This window comes from Macaca nemestrina, chromosome 18 (assembly GCF_043159975.1).
Source record: "Macaca nemestrina isolate mMacNem1 chromosome 18, mMacNem.hap1, whole genome shotgun sequence".
NCBI classification, from domain to species: domain Eukaryota; kingdom Metazoa; phylum Chordata; class Mammalia; order Primates; family Cercopithecidae; genus Macaca; species Macaca nemestrina.
Window position 1 is genome coordinate 68,356,167 of NC_092142.1, and position 20,891 is coordinate 68,377,057.

The 20,891-nt window shown below is 41.9% G+C and overlaps 1 protein-coding gene across 1 annotated transcript in view; it reads left to right on the forward strand.

Moving 5' to 3' along the window:
* LOC105491365 (syntrophin beta 2) overlaps positions 1–20,891 on the forward strand; it is a 114,635-nt gene that overhangs the window by 51,279 nt on the left and 42,465 nt on the right. Inside the window, exon 2 of the mRNA XM_011757705.2 lies at positions 9,050–9,263. Coding sequence (XP_011756007.1) covers positions 9,050–9,263 — 214 coding nt within the window. The remainder of the gene's footprint in view (positions 1–9,049; positions 9,264–20,891) is intronic.

Below are 20,891 nucleotides of genomic sequence, written 5' to 3' on the forward strand. Positions count from 1 at the left end.
GCAACCCTTAATAAAATACAGAAGAGTGTGCTTCACACCAGACTAACTATAGTACTGGTTTAGATCCTGGGTGGCGAGAAAGATGATGCTAATCCTAATAACTACAAGAGTGAGCACAGGAGCAGGGAATAAAGGATGATGATTAGTACTTGTTTGGATATGTTGAATCTGAAGGATGGGGCAGTACCCAGGTGGTGGGATTGGGGCCAACAGGAGATACTGGTTCTAGAGAGCTGTGTCAAACTAGAGATCCAGCAGAATGCTGACAGGGATGAGAGGACAAAGTGAGAAGTGCTAACATCAGAGCCTTAGGGAACACCTAGATTATAGGGCTAGGAGGAGAAAAAAGGCACTTAAAAAATAAATGGCCAGAAAGAAGGAATACAAAACAGTTGGTACAGTGCATTGCCATACATATTGGAACGGTCGAGCATAAGGATTGAGAAAGGGCCTTTGGATTGGGTGAGAAAACATTAATGACCCTTTAGAATGCTGTTTTAATTCAGAAGAGATTAAGGAGTGAAAGGAGAGAATAGAAACAATAAGCAGAAATTGTTTTGTTTTGATTTTCAAGGAATGGTGAAGGGAGGGAAGAGCCAAGTCTGGATTCGTCAGGTCAAGGGAGTGCTTTTTCAGTTGGGGTAAACTTGGTACTATTTTAGAGACCAGTATTTCTTTCTTTTTTTTTTTTTCGTGGCAGAGTTTTGCTCTGACACCCAGGCTGGAGTGAAATGGCGTGATCTCAGCTCACTGCAACCTCCGCCTCCTGGGTTCAAGTGATTCTCCTGCCTCAGCCTCCCAAGTAGCTGGGATTAGAGGCGTGTGCCACCATGCCCGGCTAATTTTGTATTTTTTTTAGTAGAGACGGAGTTTCTCCATGTGGTCAGGCTGGTCTTGAACTCCCGACCTCAGGTGATCTGCCCGCCTTGGCCTCTCAAAGTGCTGGGATTACCGGCGTAAGCCAGCATGCCTATTAAGCCAGTATTTCTATGGAGCACTTGTGTTTCGTGGATCTTCTGCCTACCTCCTACCTCCTTTTCTCTCCCGCCCTTTGATGATGGAGTGTCTGCTTTCTCTTCCATACTTACTTCCTTGCTTGTGCTGAAAGTCTTCCATTGACCCTTCTAGGTCCGCTCCTTCTCTACATGCCATCTGTCCCAGGATACTGACCTGCATGGACAACATCAGCAGACTTCCTTGGCCTTTGGTTTTTGTTGGGTTTGGCCAATGTAGAGCCCCAGTAGGACATTGGAGGAAAGAAGGAGGAGGGTGAGATTGGAGCATTTATCCCCTTGGCACCCAATTTGAATCTGGCTGAATTGACTGAAAGTCCTGCTCCTCTCATGACTGTCTCTGTAGGGCTCTTTTCTTCTGGGTTTGATACCCACTTTCTTTCCTAGTTCCTTCAGGCCTAGGGGTGGAAACAGCCACTCTGTTAATAGCCCTGGGATACTACACTCTATTTTCCCATGTGGTTTCCCTGAACTCTGCCCATACCTTCATAAGTTGTCCCTCTATTAAATCCTTTACTATGGTTTCCTGCTGGGATCCTGACTGATACAGTGATCTTATCCACTTTCATGGCATTAAATAGCAACCATATGCTCATAGTTCCCAAATTCATGTTTCTAGCCTACACCCATTTCCTGAACTGCAGGCTTATACATCTAGCCGCCTGTTAGACTTGATTGTGTAATGTATGTCTCAAGTTCCTGATCTTTCTTCTAAACCTGTCAAGGGGAACTCTATCCTTCTGGTTGTTCAGGACAAAAATCTTGACATTATCCTTGACTCTTCTTTTTGTCACCCCCTTATGTAATCTGATGTAGAATCTGGCCACTTCTCACCACCTCCACTACTATTCCCCTGGTCCAACTCCCATCATCTCTCATCCCTGATAACCCGCTAGCTGGTCTTCCTGCTTCTGCTTTGGCCTTCTTTCATTCTATTTTCAACATAGTGGTCACTTGCTCCTGAAAATCTCCCAATAGCTTCCCATTTCAGAATAAAAGCCAAAGTCCTTGCCATGACCTAAAAGGCCGTACATGGTCTGCCTCCCAGCCCCGTTGCCTTTGTGACCCTATTTTTTACTCTGTCCCCCTCACTTATCCAGCTCCAGTTACTCTGGGCCTCCTTACTGCTTTAACACTGTCTCCCTGGCTAGAATGCTTCTCCCAGATATTTGCATGGCCAACTCCTCTATCTCCTGAAGTCTTTGTTCAAATATCTTCTTAATGGCTTACCCTAACTACCATATTTAAAATTACAAACTGACACCCCAGAGGCAGCATTTCCTTCCCTTGCTGTGTTTCCTTTTCCCATCACACTTAACATCTTCTAATATACTGTATAATTTACTTATTTTATTTTGTAATTATCATACTGTAAAGTTGAATTTTTTCCCTTAAGGTATACAGTTCTATGAATTCGGACACATATATAAATTATAACACCTACATAAATTCTTGTAACTGTCACCACAATCAGGATACAGGACCGTTCCATGGTTTCAGAAAACTCTGTTGTGCTACCCCTTTATAATCATATCCTTTCTTACCCCTAACCCTTAGAAACCACAGAATTTATTTTTTTATTCTTATTTATTTATTTATTTTTGGTCAAGACAGGGTCTTGCTCTGTTGCCCAGGCTGGAGTGCAGTGGCACATTCTCAGCTCACTGCAACCTCCGCCTCCCAGGTTCAAGCCTCCTGCCTCAGCCTCCTGAGTAGCTGGGGTTACAGGCGTGCGCCACTATGCCTGGTTAATTTTTGTATTTTTAGTAGAGGTGGGGTTTCACCATGTTGGCCAGGCTGGTCTTGAACTCCGAACCTCAAGTGATCTGCTCACTTTAGCCTCTCAAAATGCTGGGATTACAGGCATGAGCCATGGTGCCTGGCCAGAAACCACTGAATTTTTCATCATATAGTTTTTTCTTTTCAATAATGGGATCATATAACTTTTGAGACTGGTATAATGCCTTTCAGATTCATCCAAGTTATTGAGTTATAGTTCATTCCTTTTTATTTCTGAATAGTGTTCTATTCTATAGCTGTATCACAGTTTATCCATTCACCATTGAAGGAATTTGGGTTGTTTCCAGTTGTGGTACTTACGAATAGAGCTGCTAAGAACATTAGTGTACAGGCTTTTGTGTGAATGTAAGTTTTTATTTCTCTAGAATTTCATTAAATTTTTAATTACATCTTTTTTGCATACTTTATTCACTGACTAATAATTCTACGTCCCTAAAACTATTCCTAGTATATAGTAGGATCTCAATAAATTAATGAATATGCTATGTTATTTTAGAATGAAGAGGGAGAGTGAAAGAGTCACTCTGAACTCATTCAAGGTTCATGTCACCAGACTCTAGACTGCAGTCTACTCAAACCCCAAATGGCCAGGAGACTTGAGCTGAAAGACACCTGCAAGTTGAGAATGTAAAAGACTTTTTACTCAAAGTAAAGCAATTCCTTCCTCATGTTTTTGGTGGTCATTTATCAGGCTCCTGACTTGAGAGAGGAGCTTGGGATGAGGTTGGAGAGAATCCTCCTGAGAAAATAGTTTAACAGTGACTGTCAGCATAGCTCATTCCTGTGCAGAATACACAGCCAGATCTTCCACTCTGAGAATAATCCAGGAACAAACTTGCTTGCAAAAGCAGGGGAAATAATGTTGTGTGACTAACTTAGTTTCACTTAAACTGATAGTAAAGAACACCAGTTGGGACATGAAAAAGGTAAGAGTTAGAGATAAAGAGGAACATAACGATTATATGAGAAGTTGATGTTTATAAAATAGGTTGATCCATTTATCCTAATATGTGTGTTTGCAGCCATAGGCTGTGTCTGTGCTATTTTGTATCTTTTTGGATAAGGGTTTTTTTTTGTTTCATTTTGTTCGTTTTTTTTTTGAGACAGAGTTTTGCTCTTGTTGTCCAGGCTGGAGTGCAATGGCATGACCTTGGCTCACTGTAACCTCTGTCTCCTGGGTTCAAGCAGTTCTGCCTCAGCCTCCCAAGTAGCTGGGATTACAGGCACCTACCACCACACCCAGCTAATTTTGTATTTTTATTAAAGATGGGTTTTCGCCATGTTGGCCAGGCTGGTCTCGAACTCCTGACCTCAAGTGATCCACCCGCCTCGGCCTCCCAAAGTGCTGGGATTACAGGTGTGAGCCACTGTGCCCAGCCTGGATAAGCTGCTTCTTTTTTTTTTTTTTTTTTTTTGATGGAGTCTCACTTTGTAGCCCAGGCTGGAGTGCAGTGGCACAATCTCATCTCACTGCAACCTCTGCCACCTGGGTTCAAGCAATTCTCCTGCCTCAGCCTCCCCAGTAGCTGGGATCACAGGTGCCTGTCACCGCACCTGGTGAATTTTTATGTTTTTAGTAGAGATGGGGTTTCACCATCTTGCCCAGGCTAGTCTTGAACTCCTGACCTTGTGATCCACCTACCTCAGCCTCCCAAAGTGCTGGGATTACAGGTGTGAGCCACCATGCTCAGCCCCGGCCTAGATAAGCTTTAAAAAGCCAGGGTGGGCATGGCGGCTTAGGCCTGTAATCCCAGCACTTTGGGAAAGGCCGAGGTGGGCGGATCACTTGAGTTCAGGAGTTGGCGAGCAGTCTGGCCAACATGGTGAAACCCCGTCTCTACTTTAAAAAAAAAAAAAGCCACTTAACAGGTGGGTTCAGTGGCTCATACCTATAATCTCAGCACTTTGGGAGGCCAAGGCGGGTGGATTGTTTGAGCTCACCAATTAAACACCAGCCTGGGCAACATGGCGAAATCCTGTCTCTACTAAAAATACAAAAATTAGCTGGGTATGGTGGTATGCGCCTGTAGTCCCAGCCACTCAGGAGGCTAGGAAGGGAGGATGGTTTGAGCCCAGGAGGAAGAGGTTGCAGTCAACTGAGATCATGCCACTGCACTTCAGCCTGGGTGATAGAGCCAGACCTTGTCTCAAAAAAAAAAAAAAAAAAAAAAGCCACTTAACTAGTGTTCAGTTTAAAATCAGATGCTGCCTCATGCCCCAAACATGAAACTCTTCATAACCTTATTCATTAGAGCTTAAAATTCAGTAAGAATCAGCTGGATTCTGGATCCCATCCAGTACATTATAGTATTTGAAGCCTCAACAAGATTTCAGTTTACAAGTCTTTCATGTTTAAAGTTTGAGCAAGAGGCTGGTTGGTGGCTCATGCTTGTAATCCCAACGCTTTGAGAGGCTCAGGTGGGAGGCTTGCTTAAAGCCAGGAGTTTGAGACCAGCCTGGGCAAAATAGCAAGACCTTGTCTCTACAAAAAATTTAAAAATTAGCCAGATGTGTTGGTGTGTGCCTGTAGTTGCAGCTACTCAGGAGGCTGAGGCAGGATCACTCGAGGCCAAAAATTTGACATTACAGTGAGCTATGATTGTGCCACTGCACTCCAACCTGAGGGACAGAGTGAGACCCTGTCTCAAAAATAAAATTAAGATAGAGTTTGAACAAGGTTACAAAATAAGTTTTCTTCATTTCTTAAATAACTTTTTAAAATAAATGCTATGGACTTAAACAAAAATTTTAAATACACACAATGACATAAAGAAAAAAATGCAATCCTATACCTGTATATAAGCACTATTGATATTTTGATTAGGATGTCTTCCAGACGTCTTTACAAGTACATGTGTACAGTACATGTATGTGTTTTTGTCACTCTAAAGAAGAGAAGGGATCACAGTAATGCTTTTGGGGTGGGAGGAAGCCCCCTTCACATTCAGTAAAAGGGATACATGAGACTGGACGCGGTGACTCACGCCTGTAATCCCAGCACTTTGGGAGGCTGAGGTGGGCAGATCACGAGGTCAGGAGATTGAGACCATCCTGGCTAGCACAGTGAAGCCCCATCTCTACTAAAAATACAAAAAATTAGCCGGGCGTGGTGGCGGACGCCTGTAGTCCCAACTACTCGGGAGGCTGAGGCAGGAGAATGGCGTGAACTCAGGAGGCGGAGCTTGCACTGAGCCGAGATCACACCACTGCACTCCAGCCTGGGCAACAGAGTGAGACTCTGTCTAAAAAAAAAAAAAAAAGGAGGGGGATACATGAATGGAAGAAAGAAAATTAGCTTCAGCATCTGAACACTCAAAACAGTTTGTAAACATCGGTGTTTGATTAAATATTTTGAGGATTATCTTCAACTATCAGGAAAAATGAAATGATTCTGAAATATGTTGTGGGTTCTGCGTTGAACTGAAAGCTCCATGTGGGGGTGTAAAGGCTCTGCTTATCCAGCCACATGTCCAGGTTAAGGCCTTAACATAGGACTTAACCTGGTTAAGTTAACCTGTTAACTTCTGTTAAGTTAACAGAAGACTGTTAACTTTTCGCCATTCCCAAACTTCAGGTACATTAGAAACAGATGTCCATCCACAGCTCTTCTGCCATTATGGATGGCTCATTAGATGGGGGTATGGACTGCATTGCCATCACCTCAGATAAAATTCATTGCTCTGTTAATAAGGCAATACATAAATTGTATGCATATGTCTGTTTTTGTTTTAGGACGTGTATAGTAATCAGTTCAGTGATGCTACTGTGTGATTGAATGAACTTCTGAGTAGATCATTGAGGGTTCTTTTCTAACCACTATATTATTCAGTGATTCATTTAGAATGTCTTTAATTTCCTCCAGTTGGTAGCCCAGTAGTGTACTGCCTTAAATGTTCAAAAAGCATGCCTCTGCCATTTGCAGTACCTGGAAACCTTAGGAATTTCTGCCAAAGTTCTTCAAAGCATAAAGCTAAAAAGCATGTGTTGAAATGCCTGAGTCAGCTGCTCGAGGGATATACTGACTGCACTCCTGCTGATTTTTCTAGGGTAAAAAAAATCTCCTTGGTGACCTGAGGCAGCTAGCTTTTACTCTACCCAGAAGCACAGGTATTATAACTATGCACAAACAGCACAGAGATATACTACATCTAAATGCTAGCATTGGAATTGTTATATTTTCTATTATTATACTTAATTTCAGTAAATCTTTGTGTGTGTGTGTGTGTGTGTGTGTTTTTTGAGATGGAGTCTCACTCTGTCGCCCAGGCCTGGAGTGCAGTGGTGCGTTCTCGGCTCACTGCAAGCTCTGCCTCCCGGGTTCACGCCATTCTCCTGCCTCAGCCTCTGGAGTAGCTGGGACTGCAGGTGTCCACCACTACACCTGGCTAATTTTTTGTATTTTTTGTTTTTTTTTAGTAGAAACAGGGTTTCACCATGTTGGCCAGGATGGTCTCGATCTCCTGACCTTGTGATCCGCCCGCCTCGGCCTCCCAAAGTGCTGGGATTACAGGCGTGAGCCACCGTGCCCAGCCTAGTAAATATTTTTAAATAATGTTTAAGAAAATAACTTTAACTCTTCTACTGATTACCATTAACATTTTTTAACTCTTCTCTAACTTTCTAATTTAGGGAAGGAAAAAGAAAGGTAGCTGCTGTATTTATTGAATGTTTAGTATGTGCCTGAAATTTTTATTTGCTTAGTGTTACTCTCATTTTGTAGATGAGGACCTCAGAACAGTTAAGGGTGGTCACATAGCTTTGAGTAGAAGCACAGTTAGGTTTTGAACCAGGTCTTCTTGATTCCAAAGGCATCTCTATGACCACATCATGCTGTAGAATTAGCTATCAACTATTAGGCCAATAAAAGACTGTCATCAACCTTATTAAATAAAGAAAACCAAGGCACAGCACAGTAAGCATAATATACTACCATATGTATGATCAGATATACATGCACGTGTATGTGTTTACTTTCATACATGCTTGGCATACCAGGCATCTCTTTGAATGGTTGCCTCCAGGAATGGAGACAGGGTAGCTAGAAATCTGGACTTTTATTATAAAACCTTTTATACCTCTTGAGTTTTGTTTTATGTGCATATTTTACTTATTCACAGGAGAAACTCTGTGTACCACTGTGCCCAGCCAGTTTGTCTAGTTTTTGAAACAAGAACACCATGCCTCAAGTGATAGTAATTGTAGTCATGACTGAAGTAAAAGAAGAGTTTCATGAGTTTTAAAATTGAACTTTAAAAAGCTTTCTATTTACTAAAAGCTTGATTTTCATTTGGGGCTATATTAATGGAAACAGAGTATTTTGAACAAGCAAGCGGGATCAGTTGAGTTGGCTTTGTGCTTATTAGATCATACCTTATCTTGAATATGCTTTATTTTTGCACTTTTAAGAACTGTAATGATTTTAAGAACTATAATGACCTGTTTACATAGCTGTCTCCCCTGCAAGGCTGGGCATTCCTTGAGGGATAGAATCCATGGCTCATTTGCCCTCGTGTCCTTACTAGCTAGCCTAATTCCCAACACTTGATAGGTAGCTAATAAAAGTTGATTGAATTGAATGGAAATAGAAATACTTGGCTTAATATGGGGAGGAGAGAGAAGAGAAAAATCTGTCTTCAGATAATTATAGAGTTCTCATGTAAAAGAGAGATTAAGTTTGTTTTATATGACTTGAGAAGACAGGGAACCAATGGGTAGAAGTATGGAGAAGTTTCTAAAGGTTGAGTCATCTAAAGCCTAGATGGGTCTGACTTTGAATCTATCTCCAGCGGATTCATGGCTCTTTAACTTACTTTTTTCCCCCACTTTTTCTTTGTTTGTTTGTTTTTGAGGCAGAGTCTTTCTCTGTCGCCCAGACTGGAGTACAATGGCACAATCTCGGCTCACTGCAACCACTGCCTCCTGGGTTCAAGCGATTCTTCTGCCTCAGCTTCCTGAGTAGTTGGGACTACAGGCGTGTGCCACCACGCCCACCTAATTTTTTGTATTTTTGGTAGAGATGGGGTTTCACCATGTTGACCAGGCTGGCCTCGAACTCCTGACCTCAAGTGATCCACCTGTCTTGGCCTCCCAAAGTGCTGGGATTACAGGTGTGAGCTACCGCGCCCAGCCATTTCCCCCACTTTGTTATAGATATAGCATGTATGTGAATACTTTAGTTATCATTTATTATAGGAAGCAAAATTACTAACCACCTTCTTTGATTTTTTTGTTCATAGTCAAGTTCATCCGAGAAGTAACACCATATATCAAGAAGCCATCATTAGTATCAGATCTGCCGTGGGAAGGTGCAGCCCCCCAGTCACCAAGCTTTAGTGGCAGTGAGGACTCTGGTTCGCCAAAACACCAGAACAGCACCAAAGACAGGAAGATCATCCCTCTCAAAATGTGCTTTGCTGCTAGAAACCTAAGCATGCCGGATCTGGAAAACAGGTGAGGTGTACCTAACAAGATCATCATACCTACAGCTTTACAAACTTAAGGACATGTTGCAGTATTATATGACTCTGTTAACTTAATTATACAGAGGAAAACATCAGTCTAAGGTGAGAGATGCATTTTTGGGGTTCCACATTTTAAGTTATTCTACATATATACATGTATATGTGTAGAAAAAATTTTGGACAGGCACACAAGAAACAGTTAATGGCTTTACCCCTAAGGTATCAAATAAGATTAAGGGAGAGAAAGAAAGAGGGGGCATCTTCTCTTCCTTTTATATCTTTCCATAATGTTGTTATTACTTTTTTCACTATGAATATGTATTACTTTATAATTGAAAGAATTCTTGTTAAAGAGAAATTTTTAAGTATCTCCTTAGATGGAAATTCCTTAGACTGTAGGTAGTATAGAGTTAGAGATCTGCATTATGGTTTTGGCTGAATCAACCAGCAGTGTGACTCTGGCAAGTTAGCTCCCCTTGACCTCAGTTTCCTCATTTGCAAAATGAGAAAATTAGATTGGATGATTTCTGATGTCCCTCCTAGTTCTATAATCATATGTGTTCTGTAACTTTGTCTTCATTAACTCCATGAAGTGGCACTGGTAGACCGAATGTTAAGTTAGAGATTAGGGGAAAAAATAAGATGAAAATAACTTGCCCAAAGACATAGTTAAGGACAGACTTTATATAATGTGTTTTCACTATTATGGTCTCCTCTGATCTTAATGCACAGCCAGGTGCCTGATCAGGATGGAATGGAGCACAGAAGACACCAAGAAACTGAATTGCCTCCTTGGGTTTTTAAGGCCTCCTTGGGTATTTAAGGCTTCAAAGCTTCTGCTCTGTAGTATTTTACAAGGTTTGCTGGAATGAACTGAGCTCTGCAGTCGGATAGATCTTGGTGTGAATCCCAACTAGGTCACCTGCTCAAAGTAAGGTTCTGAGCAAGTCCCTTCACTTCTATACAACACCATATCATCATCTGTAAAAAAAGGGATAATGATACTTAGTGTGCTGATTAAATGAGATGGTACCTGTAAAGGCCCTTACACAGAGCCAAGCACATACAGTAGGTTCTCAAGAAATAGTATTTTTAAAAAGTCTTAACTCTGCTGGGCACAATGGCTCACACCTGTAATCCCAGCACTTTGGGAGGCCAGGGTTAGAGAATTGCTTAAAGCTAGAATTTAAGACCAGTTTGGGCAACATAGTGAATCGCTGCCTCTACGGCATTTTAAAAAAAAATTAGCCAGACTTACTGGCGTGCACCTGTAGTCCTAGCTACTTGGGAGGCTAAGGTGGGAGGATCACTTGAACCCAAGAGTTCAAGGCTGCAGTGAGCTAGGATTGTGCCACTGCACTGTAGCCTGGGTGACAGAACAATATCCTGTCTCTTAAGAAAAGTCTTTTTTTTATTTTTATTTTTTTTTGAGACGGAGTCTCGCTCTGTCGCCCAGGATGGAGTGCAGTGGCGCGATCTCAGCTCACTGCAAGCTCCGCCTCCTGGGTTTACGCCATTCTCCTGCCTCAGCCTCCTGGGACTACAGGCGCCCGCCACCTCGCCCAGCTAGTTTTTTGTATTTTTTAGTAGAGACGGGGTTTCACCGTGTTAGCCAGGATGGTCTCGATCTTCTGACCTCGTGATCTGCCCGTCTCGGCCTCCCAAAGTGCTGGGATTACAGGCTTGAGCCACTGCGCCCGGCCAAGAAAAGTCTTAACTGACTACTATGTAAACACGTTTTGAAAATTATATTCTGATATATTTAAATTTTTGGCTTTGTTTTAAAAGTTCAAGACATTGTAGAAATTACTTTGTGCTACGTATAGGTTTATTCCTGGAAGGTTGTATGTATGTTGAATCATCTAAGTGCAACACAGCTTGATCTTTAAAGAAATTTTGTATTCTTTTCATAAAGTAAGAATTTAATTTGGGCTGGGATAGGTGGCTCACGCCTGGAATCCCAGCACTTTGGGAGGCCGAGGCAGGTGGATCACTTGAGGTCAGGAGTTTAAGACCAGCCTGGCAAACATGGTGAAACCCTGTCTCCACTAAAAATACAAAACTTAGCCAGGTGTGGTGGCAGGCACCTGTAATCCCAGCTACTTGGAAGGCCGAGGCAGAAGAATTGCTTGAACCTGGGAGGCAGAAGTTGCAGTGAGCCGAGATTGCACCACTGCACTCCAGCCTGGGTGGCAGAGCAAGACTCTGTCTCAAGAACAAATAAATAAATAAATAAATAAAATAAATGAGATACATTTGAGCCAGACATGATGGCGGCTCACACTTATCTCAGTACTTTGGGAGGCTGAGGCAGGAGAATTGCTTGAGGCCAGGAGTTTAAGACTAGCTTGGGCAATATAACAAGACCCTATCTCTACCAAAAAAAAAAAGAGAGAGAGAGAGAGAAAAGAGATACATTTATATAGAGCAGTTGGTCTGTTAATTATGGGCTTTTTTTTTTTAAAGTTAGGGACCATAGAGAATTAAATAGAATAGAGAAACAATGTGATAAAGAAAAACAAATTACAACTACATTTGTCAACTAGCTGTCAGGCTGAGAAAAGTACAGAGTCAATTTTGTTATAAATCATTTCTTTTTTTTTTTTTTTTTTGAGACAGGCTTCACTCCCATCGCCCAGGCTAGAGTACAATGGCATGGTCTCAGCTCACTGCAACCTCTGCTTCCTGGGCTCAAGTAATTCCCCTGCCTCAGCCTCCCAAGTAGCTGGGACTACAGGTACATGCCACTATGCCCAGCTAATATTTGTATTTTTTGTAGAGAAAGGGTTTTGCTACATTGCCCAGAGTGGTCCCCAACTCCTAGATTCCAGCAATCCACTCACTTTGGTTTTCCAAAGTGCTGGGATTACAGGCATGAGCCACCACGCCCGGCAATAAATTATTTCTGAGAATAGGTACCTATAGTGCTGCTGATGTAGCTGGGTATTGAAGAAAAAGGCAAAATGTTATAAAATTTCTATAGAAACCCAGGGTTGTGGGAGTGGGCAAAGAAAGAAGGAAGAAGATGATATGACTTGGCTGTATTGCTAAATGTTGTGCTACTTCATCATTCACTAAGGATTGAAGTCCAGTAACCTTGGTCTTTGTTAAAACTTGGGGGCTGAATTCTCTGACATATTTATATGCTAAAGACATTTGGTGATGGTCACATGTGAAGTAGGTCTTCAGAACCAAATGGAGAGGGCAGTTTGGGGCTACCAGAGTTGTGCTATTATACCTTCCTTTTCAATAAATGATCAGTCTACTTGACCATGGCATACTATATAAGGAAAGGTCTTAGAAGATCCACGCTAGTTTTGAGATTCTCAGTCTTAATGCTTCAAAGCAACTTGTTCTAATTTTACTTAAGATATCAAAATTTCGCCGGGTGCAGGGGCTCCCACCTGTAATCCCAGCACTTTGAGAGGCCAAGGCAGGTGGATCACTTGACATCAGGAGTTTGAGACCGGCCTGGCCAACACAGTGAAACACCGTTTCTACTAAAAATACAAAAATTAGCCAGGTGTGGTGGTGCACGCCTGTAATCCCAGCTATTTGGGAGGCTGAGATAGGAGAATTGCTTGAACTCGGGAGGCAGAGGTTGCAGTGAGCCGAGATTATGGCACTCTGCAAGACTGTGTCTCAAAAAAAAAATTTTTTTTAAATAAAAAAATTTGCACATTATTTGCTTTTTGTAAAATATAAATTGGAAGAGATTCAAAGTTATTCCTATGATGATACCACTTATACTTGCATTTCCATGTGCTTTTTAGACATAAGAGCATTAGGGATTACAAGGAGTTTGCAAAAAATATGCATAATTTCGGCTATACTTATGGGAATATGAACATCTGTGTGTCTTGGCAGAAAAAATGCACAGAACCATTAACTAATTAGACCTCAGTTATGAGAGAAGATAGAAGTTAGGAAGATAGGCTTCGTAATGTTGGTCAGGCTACTTGTTTTCCACAAGCCTTGCATTTCCCCTGTATAAAATAAGATTATAGGAGGATTAAATAAGACAGTAATTATAGAATCAGTAAGTTCTCAAGTTATTATTATAGGCATTGTTAGTGTCCTTGTGACCTTAAATAAGTTCCTTAATTTCTCTGGCCGCCTGTTTTCTCTGTCTGTAGAATGGTCGTAATATCTGCTCAACTATATACTTTAGAATGAGAATAAATAATAATCTATAAAATAACTTGCGGCAGGGGGCTCGTGACTGTAATCTCAGCACTTTGGGAGACCAAGGCAGGCAGATCACTTGAGGCCAGGAGTTTGTGACCCTGTCTCTACTAAAAATAACAAAAAATTGCCCAGGCATGGTGGCACACACCTGTAATCCCAGCTACTCAAGATGCTGAGGCATAAGAATCACTTGAATCTGGGAGGCGGAGGTTGCAGTGAGCCGAGATTGTGCCACTGCACTCCAGCCTGGACACTCCAGGTGACAGAGTAAGATTCTGTCTCAAAAAGAAATAAAAATAAAAATAAAATAATAAAATAACTTGGAGCTCATTGGTCCTTAAATTTATCTCAGCTCTGTTAAAGGAAATATCCATTTGTTTACCTGTTTTTTATTGATGGTCACTTGAGCAATTTCCAGTATAGAGTTAGTATTAATAAAGTCACTGAATATTTTTGTACTTTCCTTTTTTTTCTTCTTCTTCTTCTTCTTCTGGTTTAAAGGCCTCAGAAACTTTTTCATTTCTGTGGGGTAAATTTGTAGGACTGGAATTGCTAGGTCAAAGGATAGGTGCATATTTAGCTTAAAAAAAAAAAAAAACAACTAGTCCAGGCGTGGTGGCTCATGCCTGTAATCCCAGCACTTTGGGAGGCTGAGGCAGGCAGATCACCTGAGGTCAGGAGTTTGAGACCAGCCTGACCAACATGGAGAAACCCCATCTCTACTAAAAATACAAAATTAGCTGGACATGGTGGCTCATGCCTGTAATCCCAGCTACTCGGGAGGCTGAGGGAGGAGAACCGCTTGAACCCGGTAGGCGGAGGTTACTGTGAGCTGAGATCGCACCATTACTTACACTCCAGCCTGGGCAACAAGAGTGAAACTCCGTCTCAAAAACAACAATAACAACAGCAACAAACTGCCAGGCTGGGCACAGTGGCTCATGCCTGTAATCCCAGTACTTTGGGAGGTCGAGAGTGGTAGATCACCTGAGGTCAGGCGTTTGAGACCAGCCTGGCCAACATGGCGAAACCCCATGTCTACTAAAAATAAAAAAAATAAAATAAGCTAAACTGCCAGACTTCCTTCCAAAGTAATTGTGCTATTTTGTGCCATTTTATGTTCCTGCCATTATATGAGAGTTTTCATTGTTTCACATCCTCACCAAAATTGATGTTATCAGTCTTTTTAATATTTAGCTTTCTGGTGGGTACATAGTGGAATCTTTTTGTGGCTCATCCTTCATTCGTATCTAAAGCCTTCACTTTCTAAACCAAAAATGTGTTTGATATTAGAGGGAAATGCCTTTTTTTTCTGCTTTACTACTTTGATTTGGTTCCATAGAGCTGAGAAAAAGTGAAAAGTGCTAATGATCAGAATGAGTAAGTACAGGGGAAGAAGAATTTTACTCCCTTCCTCTACCTTGAGTTTTCAAGACCTCATTTGATGCATCTGGTAATTATAAGTATTTCATTTTGAAAAGCAAACACTTAATAAATAATGATGAAGTCCGAGGAGAGAACATGAGCCCCTTCCTTAGCAATCAGTATTGTAGGCAGTATGAAGTTTAGGAAGAACAAGGTGTTCTCAAATACTCCTTTTGGAAATGTAAATCCATGTTCTTTGCATTGGTTCACAGTGCCTCACTCATCTTCACATTGGCTATTTTCCACGTAAAAGGTAAATTTTGCCTTTATAATGTATAAAATTATATGATTATTACTAAGTTGAACACTTAAGTTATATTAAAGACTTTGCTAAACAGGAGAAGTAAGCTAGACTTACAGAATCCTGTGTACCTAAACATTGATTTGATTCATCTGATCAAAATCTTAATTGCATTTCTCAGAAAATCCTCAGTGGTTTGACAAGAGGCCAAAACTTCAGACATTATAGCTGTCTCCTCTTCTCCCTTGTGGACCCAAATGATTACTGGCAGACTGCCTCCATATTTTTATTAGCAAAGTTTTCATTGGAATTTTCTTTTAAAATAGCAGTAGCCTTTACAAATTACTTTGTCCCCTTTGTCAGTTTTAATGGTTTCTTCAAAGGTGGACTCTTTTGGATCCTAGACTCATCAGTCCTATTTTGGAACTTCTTTTCTGTTTCTTCTAATTTAATTTTCTATTTCACAATCCCTTTTCAAGAAAAATTGCAAAATTTTTCTTTTCATAAAAAACTGGTTAACTGAGCACGGTGGCTCAAGCCTGTAATCCCAGCACTTTGGGAGGTCGAGGCGGGCGGATCACGAGGTCAGGAGATCGAGACCATCCTGACTAACACAGTGAAACCCCGTCTCTACTAAAAATACAAAAAATAAGCTGGGCATAGTAGTGGGTGCCTGTTGTCCCAGCTACTAGGGAGGCTGAGGCAGCAGAATGGCGTGAACCCGGGAGGCGGAGCTTGCAGTGAGCCGAGATGGTGCTATTGCACTCCAGCCTGGGCGACAGAGTAAGACTCCGTCTCAAAAAAAAAAAACCAAAAAAAACAAAAAAAACTGGTTAACTGTCAGTGGGAAATAACTTACTGTCTATTCTCATATTTTTTCAGCCCAGTGGTCCCGGTATCTACTTGTGTTTAATCAGGCTTAGTTTTATTTTATAACAGATTTATTTTCCATTCTTCCAGTTTTTAATAACTAGGATCTGAGACATCAGGATTTTCAGAAGTTAGACTGTGTCAAAGGAGAAATGTCTGAGAGATTGTCCTAGGAACTGTATGATGTGTAAAGACTTTCAGAAGGTGAACATTCTGTGCCTCAAGAAGGATGAACTGATTCCTATCTGTAGTGCTAAGTAGGTCAGTAGGAGGAGTGAAGGAAATTTCTGGTCAAGGTTTTGGGGCTGAACTTTTAGCATATGCTTAAAAGATGTTACACTGGTTACAGTGCCAAAGCAACTCGATGGAAATAAATAGTCCCTCTAGAAAATAGCCTGATATACGATCTGAAATAAGAACATCATTGCGTCCCCCACCCAGTTTCGTGGGATGAGGGTAATTCTGAATCTTTTGCTAGAATGAGGGTGGGGCAGTCACTGGCCACTGGGTGTGGGGAATGCTGACAGGCTTTCAACCATACCACGCAGAGTAGAGCTGCATGCTTTACTCCCACTTCCAGAGGTAACTGGTACCACCGCTTCCCCAGCCTCTTAGGGATTCTCCAACATGGATTGGCTGGGATTTCGCTCTTTCCAGTTTTCTTAAGTCAGCTAAGTCATTTAACTCCTCTGTTTACTAGCCTCCAAAATTCTGTTGTAGTGACTCCTCTCCTGTTCTCCTTGGATTTGTAAGATTATGCTTTTAAAAAAAATACCCCGGCCTGGCGCGGTGGCTCACGCCAGTAATCTCAGCACTTTGGGAGGTCGAGGCAGGCGGATCACGAGGTCAGGGAGATCGAGACCATCCTGGCCAGCATGGTGAAACCCCGTCTCTACTAAATATTAGCGAGGCCTGCTGGCAGGCGACTCGGGAGCCTGAGGCAGAATGGCGTGAACCCGGGAGGCCTGCTGGCAGGCGACTCCAGCCTGGGTGAAAGAGCGAGACTCCATCTCAAAAAAAAAAAAAAAAAAGCATGTGGGGGCCAGGCACGATGGTTCATGGCTATAATCCCAGCAGTTTGGGCGGCTGAGGCACGTGGATCACCTGAGGTCAGGAATTTCAGACCAGCCTGACCAACATGGTGAATTCCCGTCTCTACTAAAGATACAAAAACTAGCCGGGCGTGGTGGCACATGCCTGTAATCCCAGCTGCTTGGGAGGCCGAGGCAGGAAAATCGCTTGAACCCAGGATGTGGAGGTTGCAGTGAGCTGAGACTGCGCCATTGCACTCCAGCCCGGGCAACAAAAGGTAAACTCTGTCTCAAAAAAAAAAAAAAAAACATTGAGTGGGGGCCGGCGCAGTGGCTCATGCCTGTGATCCCAGCACTTTGGGAGGCCGAGGCGGTCGGATCATGAGGTCAGGAGTTCAAGACCAGGCTGGCCAACATAGTGAAACACCGTCTCTACTAAAAATATAAAAATTAGCCGGGCATGGTGGCGGGCGCCTGTAGTCCCAGCTACTGGAGAGGCTGAGGCAGGAGAATTGCTTGAAACTGGAAGGCGGAGGTTGCAGTGAGCTGAGATCAGCCACTGCCCTCCAGCCTGGGCGAAAGAGCGAAACTCCGTCTCAAAAAAAAAAAAATTTTTTTTTTGTAGAGATGGGGTCTCACTTTGTTGCCCATGCTGGTCTCAAACTCCTGGCCTCAAGTGATTTCCCCGCCTCAGCCTCCCAAAGTGTTGGGATTACAGGCGTGAGTCACTGTACTTGACCTAATTTTTTTAAATTGTGGTAAAATACACATAACATAAAATTTCTTAATCATTTTTAAGTGTACAGGTCAGAAGTGTTAAGTATATTCATATTTTTGTACAACCAATGTCCAGAAATTTTTCTTCTTGCAAAACTAAAATTCTCTACTCATTAAAAACCTCCCCATTTCACCCTTCCTTCAGCTCCTGGCACCTACCATTCCACTTTCTGTGAGTTTGACTGCTGTAGATACTTCATAAAAGTGGGTTCATACATTATTTCTTTTTTTCGTGACTGGCTTATTTTACTTAGTATAATATCCTTAATGATGTGTGTTGTAACATGTGTTAGGATTTCTTCCTTATTAAGGGGTGAATAATGCCATTATATGTATATACTACATTTTGTTTATCCATTCATCCATTGATGGACATTTGGGTTGCTTCCACCTTTTGGCTATTGTGAATGATGCTGCTATAAACATAGGTGTACAAATGTCTCATAAAATTATTTTTTAAGTTGATTGTTTTGATCATGTTGCCCTCCTATTGAGAATCCTAAGTGATTCTATGTTATTAATAGTTACCAATTAAGGCCAGGCGCAGTGGCTCACGCCTGTAATCCCAGCACTTTGGGAGACCTAAGTGGGCGGATCACTTGAGGTCAGGAGTTCAAGACCAGCCTGGCCAACATGGTGAAACCCTGTCTCTACTAAAAATACAAAAATTAGCCAGGCTTGGTGGTGTGTGCCTGTAATCCCAGCTACTTGGGAGGCTGAAGCAGGAGAATTGCTTGAACCCGGGAGGCAGAGGTTTCCGTGAGCCGAGATTGTGCCACTGCACTTCAGCCTGGGCAAAGAGCAAGACTCCATCTCAAAAAAAAAAAAAAAAAAAAGTTATCAATTAATATTCAGACTTAACCTGCTGTTCAAGACCCTCTAAATTCTGGAACCAAGCTACCTCTTAATATACGTAGGTATATAATAGGAAATCAAATAAAGAGCTCATCAGAACTGTGTCTAAATAAAAAGCAAATAGCTTAAAACTTGATATCTAAAGGTTTTCCTCTGAGTAATATGAACTTTCAAATACAGACTTTTCTTAAGCCTTTTGGCTGTTCACAACTCTTATTTTATGTCTTCTATTTTCTAGAACTTTTGTCCTATTTTGCTGTTACCATAAAACTTTGACAGCATATAAAAGATGGATAGACTAGTAGGTAGGCCTGGAAGTAGCTAGATGATACACTTTTTTCATCACTGTGTCTCCAATACCAGTGCCTAGCACAGTATTTGGCATATAGTAGGTGCTCAATAAACGTTTATTTAAGAAAGTATAGACCAACCAGAATTCAAATGAAAATGAATATTTGTAATACGAAATATGACAACTTAAAGTATTTGGAATTATAAAGGGCTTAGAAACTGTGACAAAAGAGCTTCAAAGCAGAAATGCTAGTGTACTTGTAAATTGCTTATCTTTTTGACAAGTGGCATAGAATCTGATGATAGTGCCTTTAGGCAACAAAAACTGTCTTCAGAAAATAATGTAAAGAAAACTCACTCCCTGGTCATTGGCGGTTTGTGAATTTGTAGCCTACCATGAAAAACACTCCTAATTGCTTTTTTTTTTTTTCCATTTTAAAAGATATGTGTTCGGCCAGGCGCGGTGGCTCAAGCCTGTAATCCCAGCACTTTGGGAGGCCGAGACGGGCGGATCACGAGGTCAGGAGATCGAGACCATCCTGGCTAATATGGTGAAACCCCGTCTCTACTAAAAATACAAAAAACTAGCCAGGCGAGGTGGCGGGCGCCTGTAGTCCCAGCTACTCGGGAGGCTGAGGCAGGAGAATGGCGTAAACCCGGGAGGCGGAGCTTGCAGTGAGCTGAGATCCGGCCACTGCACTCCAGCCTGGGCGACAAAGCGAGACTCCGTCTCAAAAAAAAAAAAAAAAAAGATATGTGTTCACAGCAGAGTATATATGTTATTTATTTATTTATTTGACTTTTAAAATTCATCTTTGCAAGAACTTTGATTAAAACACAAAACAGGCCGGGCGCGGTGGCTCAAGCCTGTAATCCCAGCACTTTGGGAGGCCGAGATGGGCGGATCACAAGGTCAGGAGATCGAGACCATCCCGGCTAACACGGTGAAACCCCGTCTCTACTAAGAAATGCAAAAAACTAGCCGGGCGAGGTGGCGGGTGCCTGTAGTCCCAGCTACTCGGGAGGCTGAGGCCGGAGAATGGCGTAAACCCGGGAGGCGGAGCTTGCAGTGAGCTGAGATCCGGCCACTGCACTCCAGCCTGGGCTACAGAGCGAGACTCCGTCTCAAAAAAAAAAAAAAAAAAAAAAACACACACACAAAACAATATTCAATAGATTGCTTTATAAAGAATTTGTTCAATGTATATTTAAAATATTTTAGCATTTTTCTAAAGGTTACTTTTGAAATATAGATTGTTCTTGGTGAGCATTAACTAATACAGAACAGTCATAGTGTTGATCCCTTAACTATTTTTCTGCCATAACTCACTGGATGAGTAATCACATAAAAGTACCCAAACACAGTTCTAAATTTTCATAAAGAGTAATAATCTGCTAATTTTCTTTTTTCTTTTTTTTTTTTTTTTGAGAGGAAGTCTCACTTTGTCACCCAGGCTGGAGTGCAGTGGCGCGATCTTGGCTCACTGCAATCTCCGACTCCTGGGTTCAAGCGATTCTCCTGCCTCAGCCTCCTGAGTAGCTGACATTACAGGCATGTGCCACCATGCGTGGCTAATTTTTGTATATTTTAGTAGAGATGGGGTTTCACCATGTTGGCCAGGCTGGTCTCAAACTCCTGACCTCAGGTGATCTGCCCATCTCAGCCTCCCAAAGTGCTGGGATTACAGGCGTGAGCCACCATGCCCGGCTGCTAATTTTCTATTTATTTCACATAATGTAAATTTCAATTCATTATTTGGCAGTACACATTTTTAAGCTGGCACTACTTTATACCAGAATTTCCTAAATGTTTAAAAGAGTATCAGTTCCTTCTTTTCAGTGTGCCTATATGGTTCAGCAAGCATGCTTTTCATTTCTTAGACATAGAAATTAAGGTAAAGTTATCTACTGTAGACTACAGTAAGTTCCCTCAGCTTAT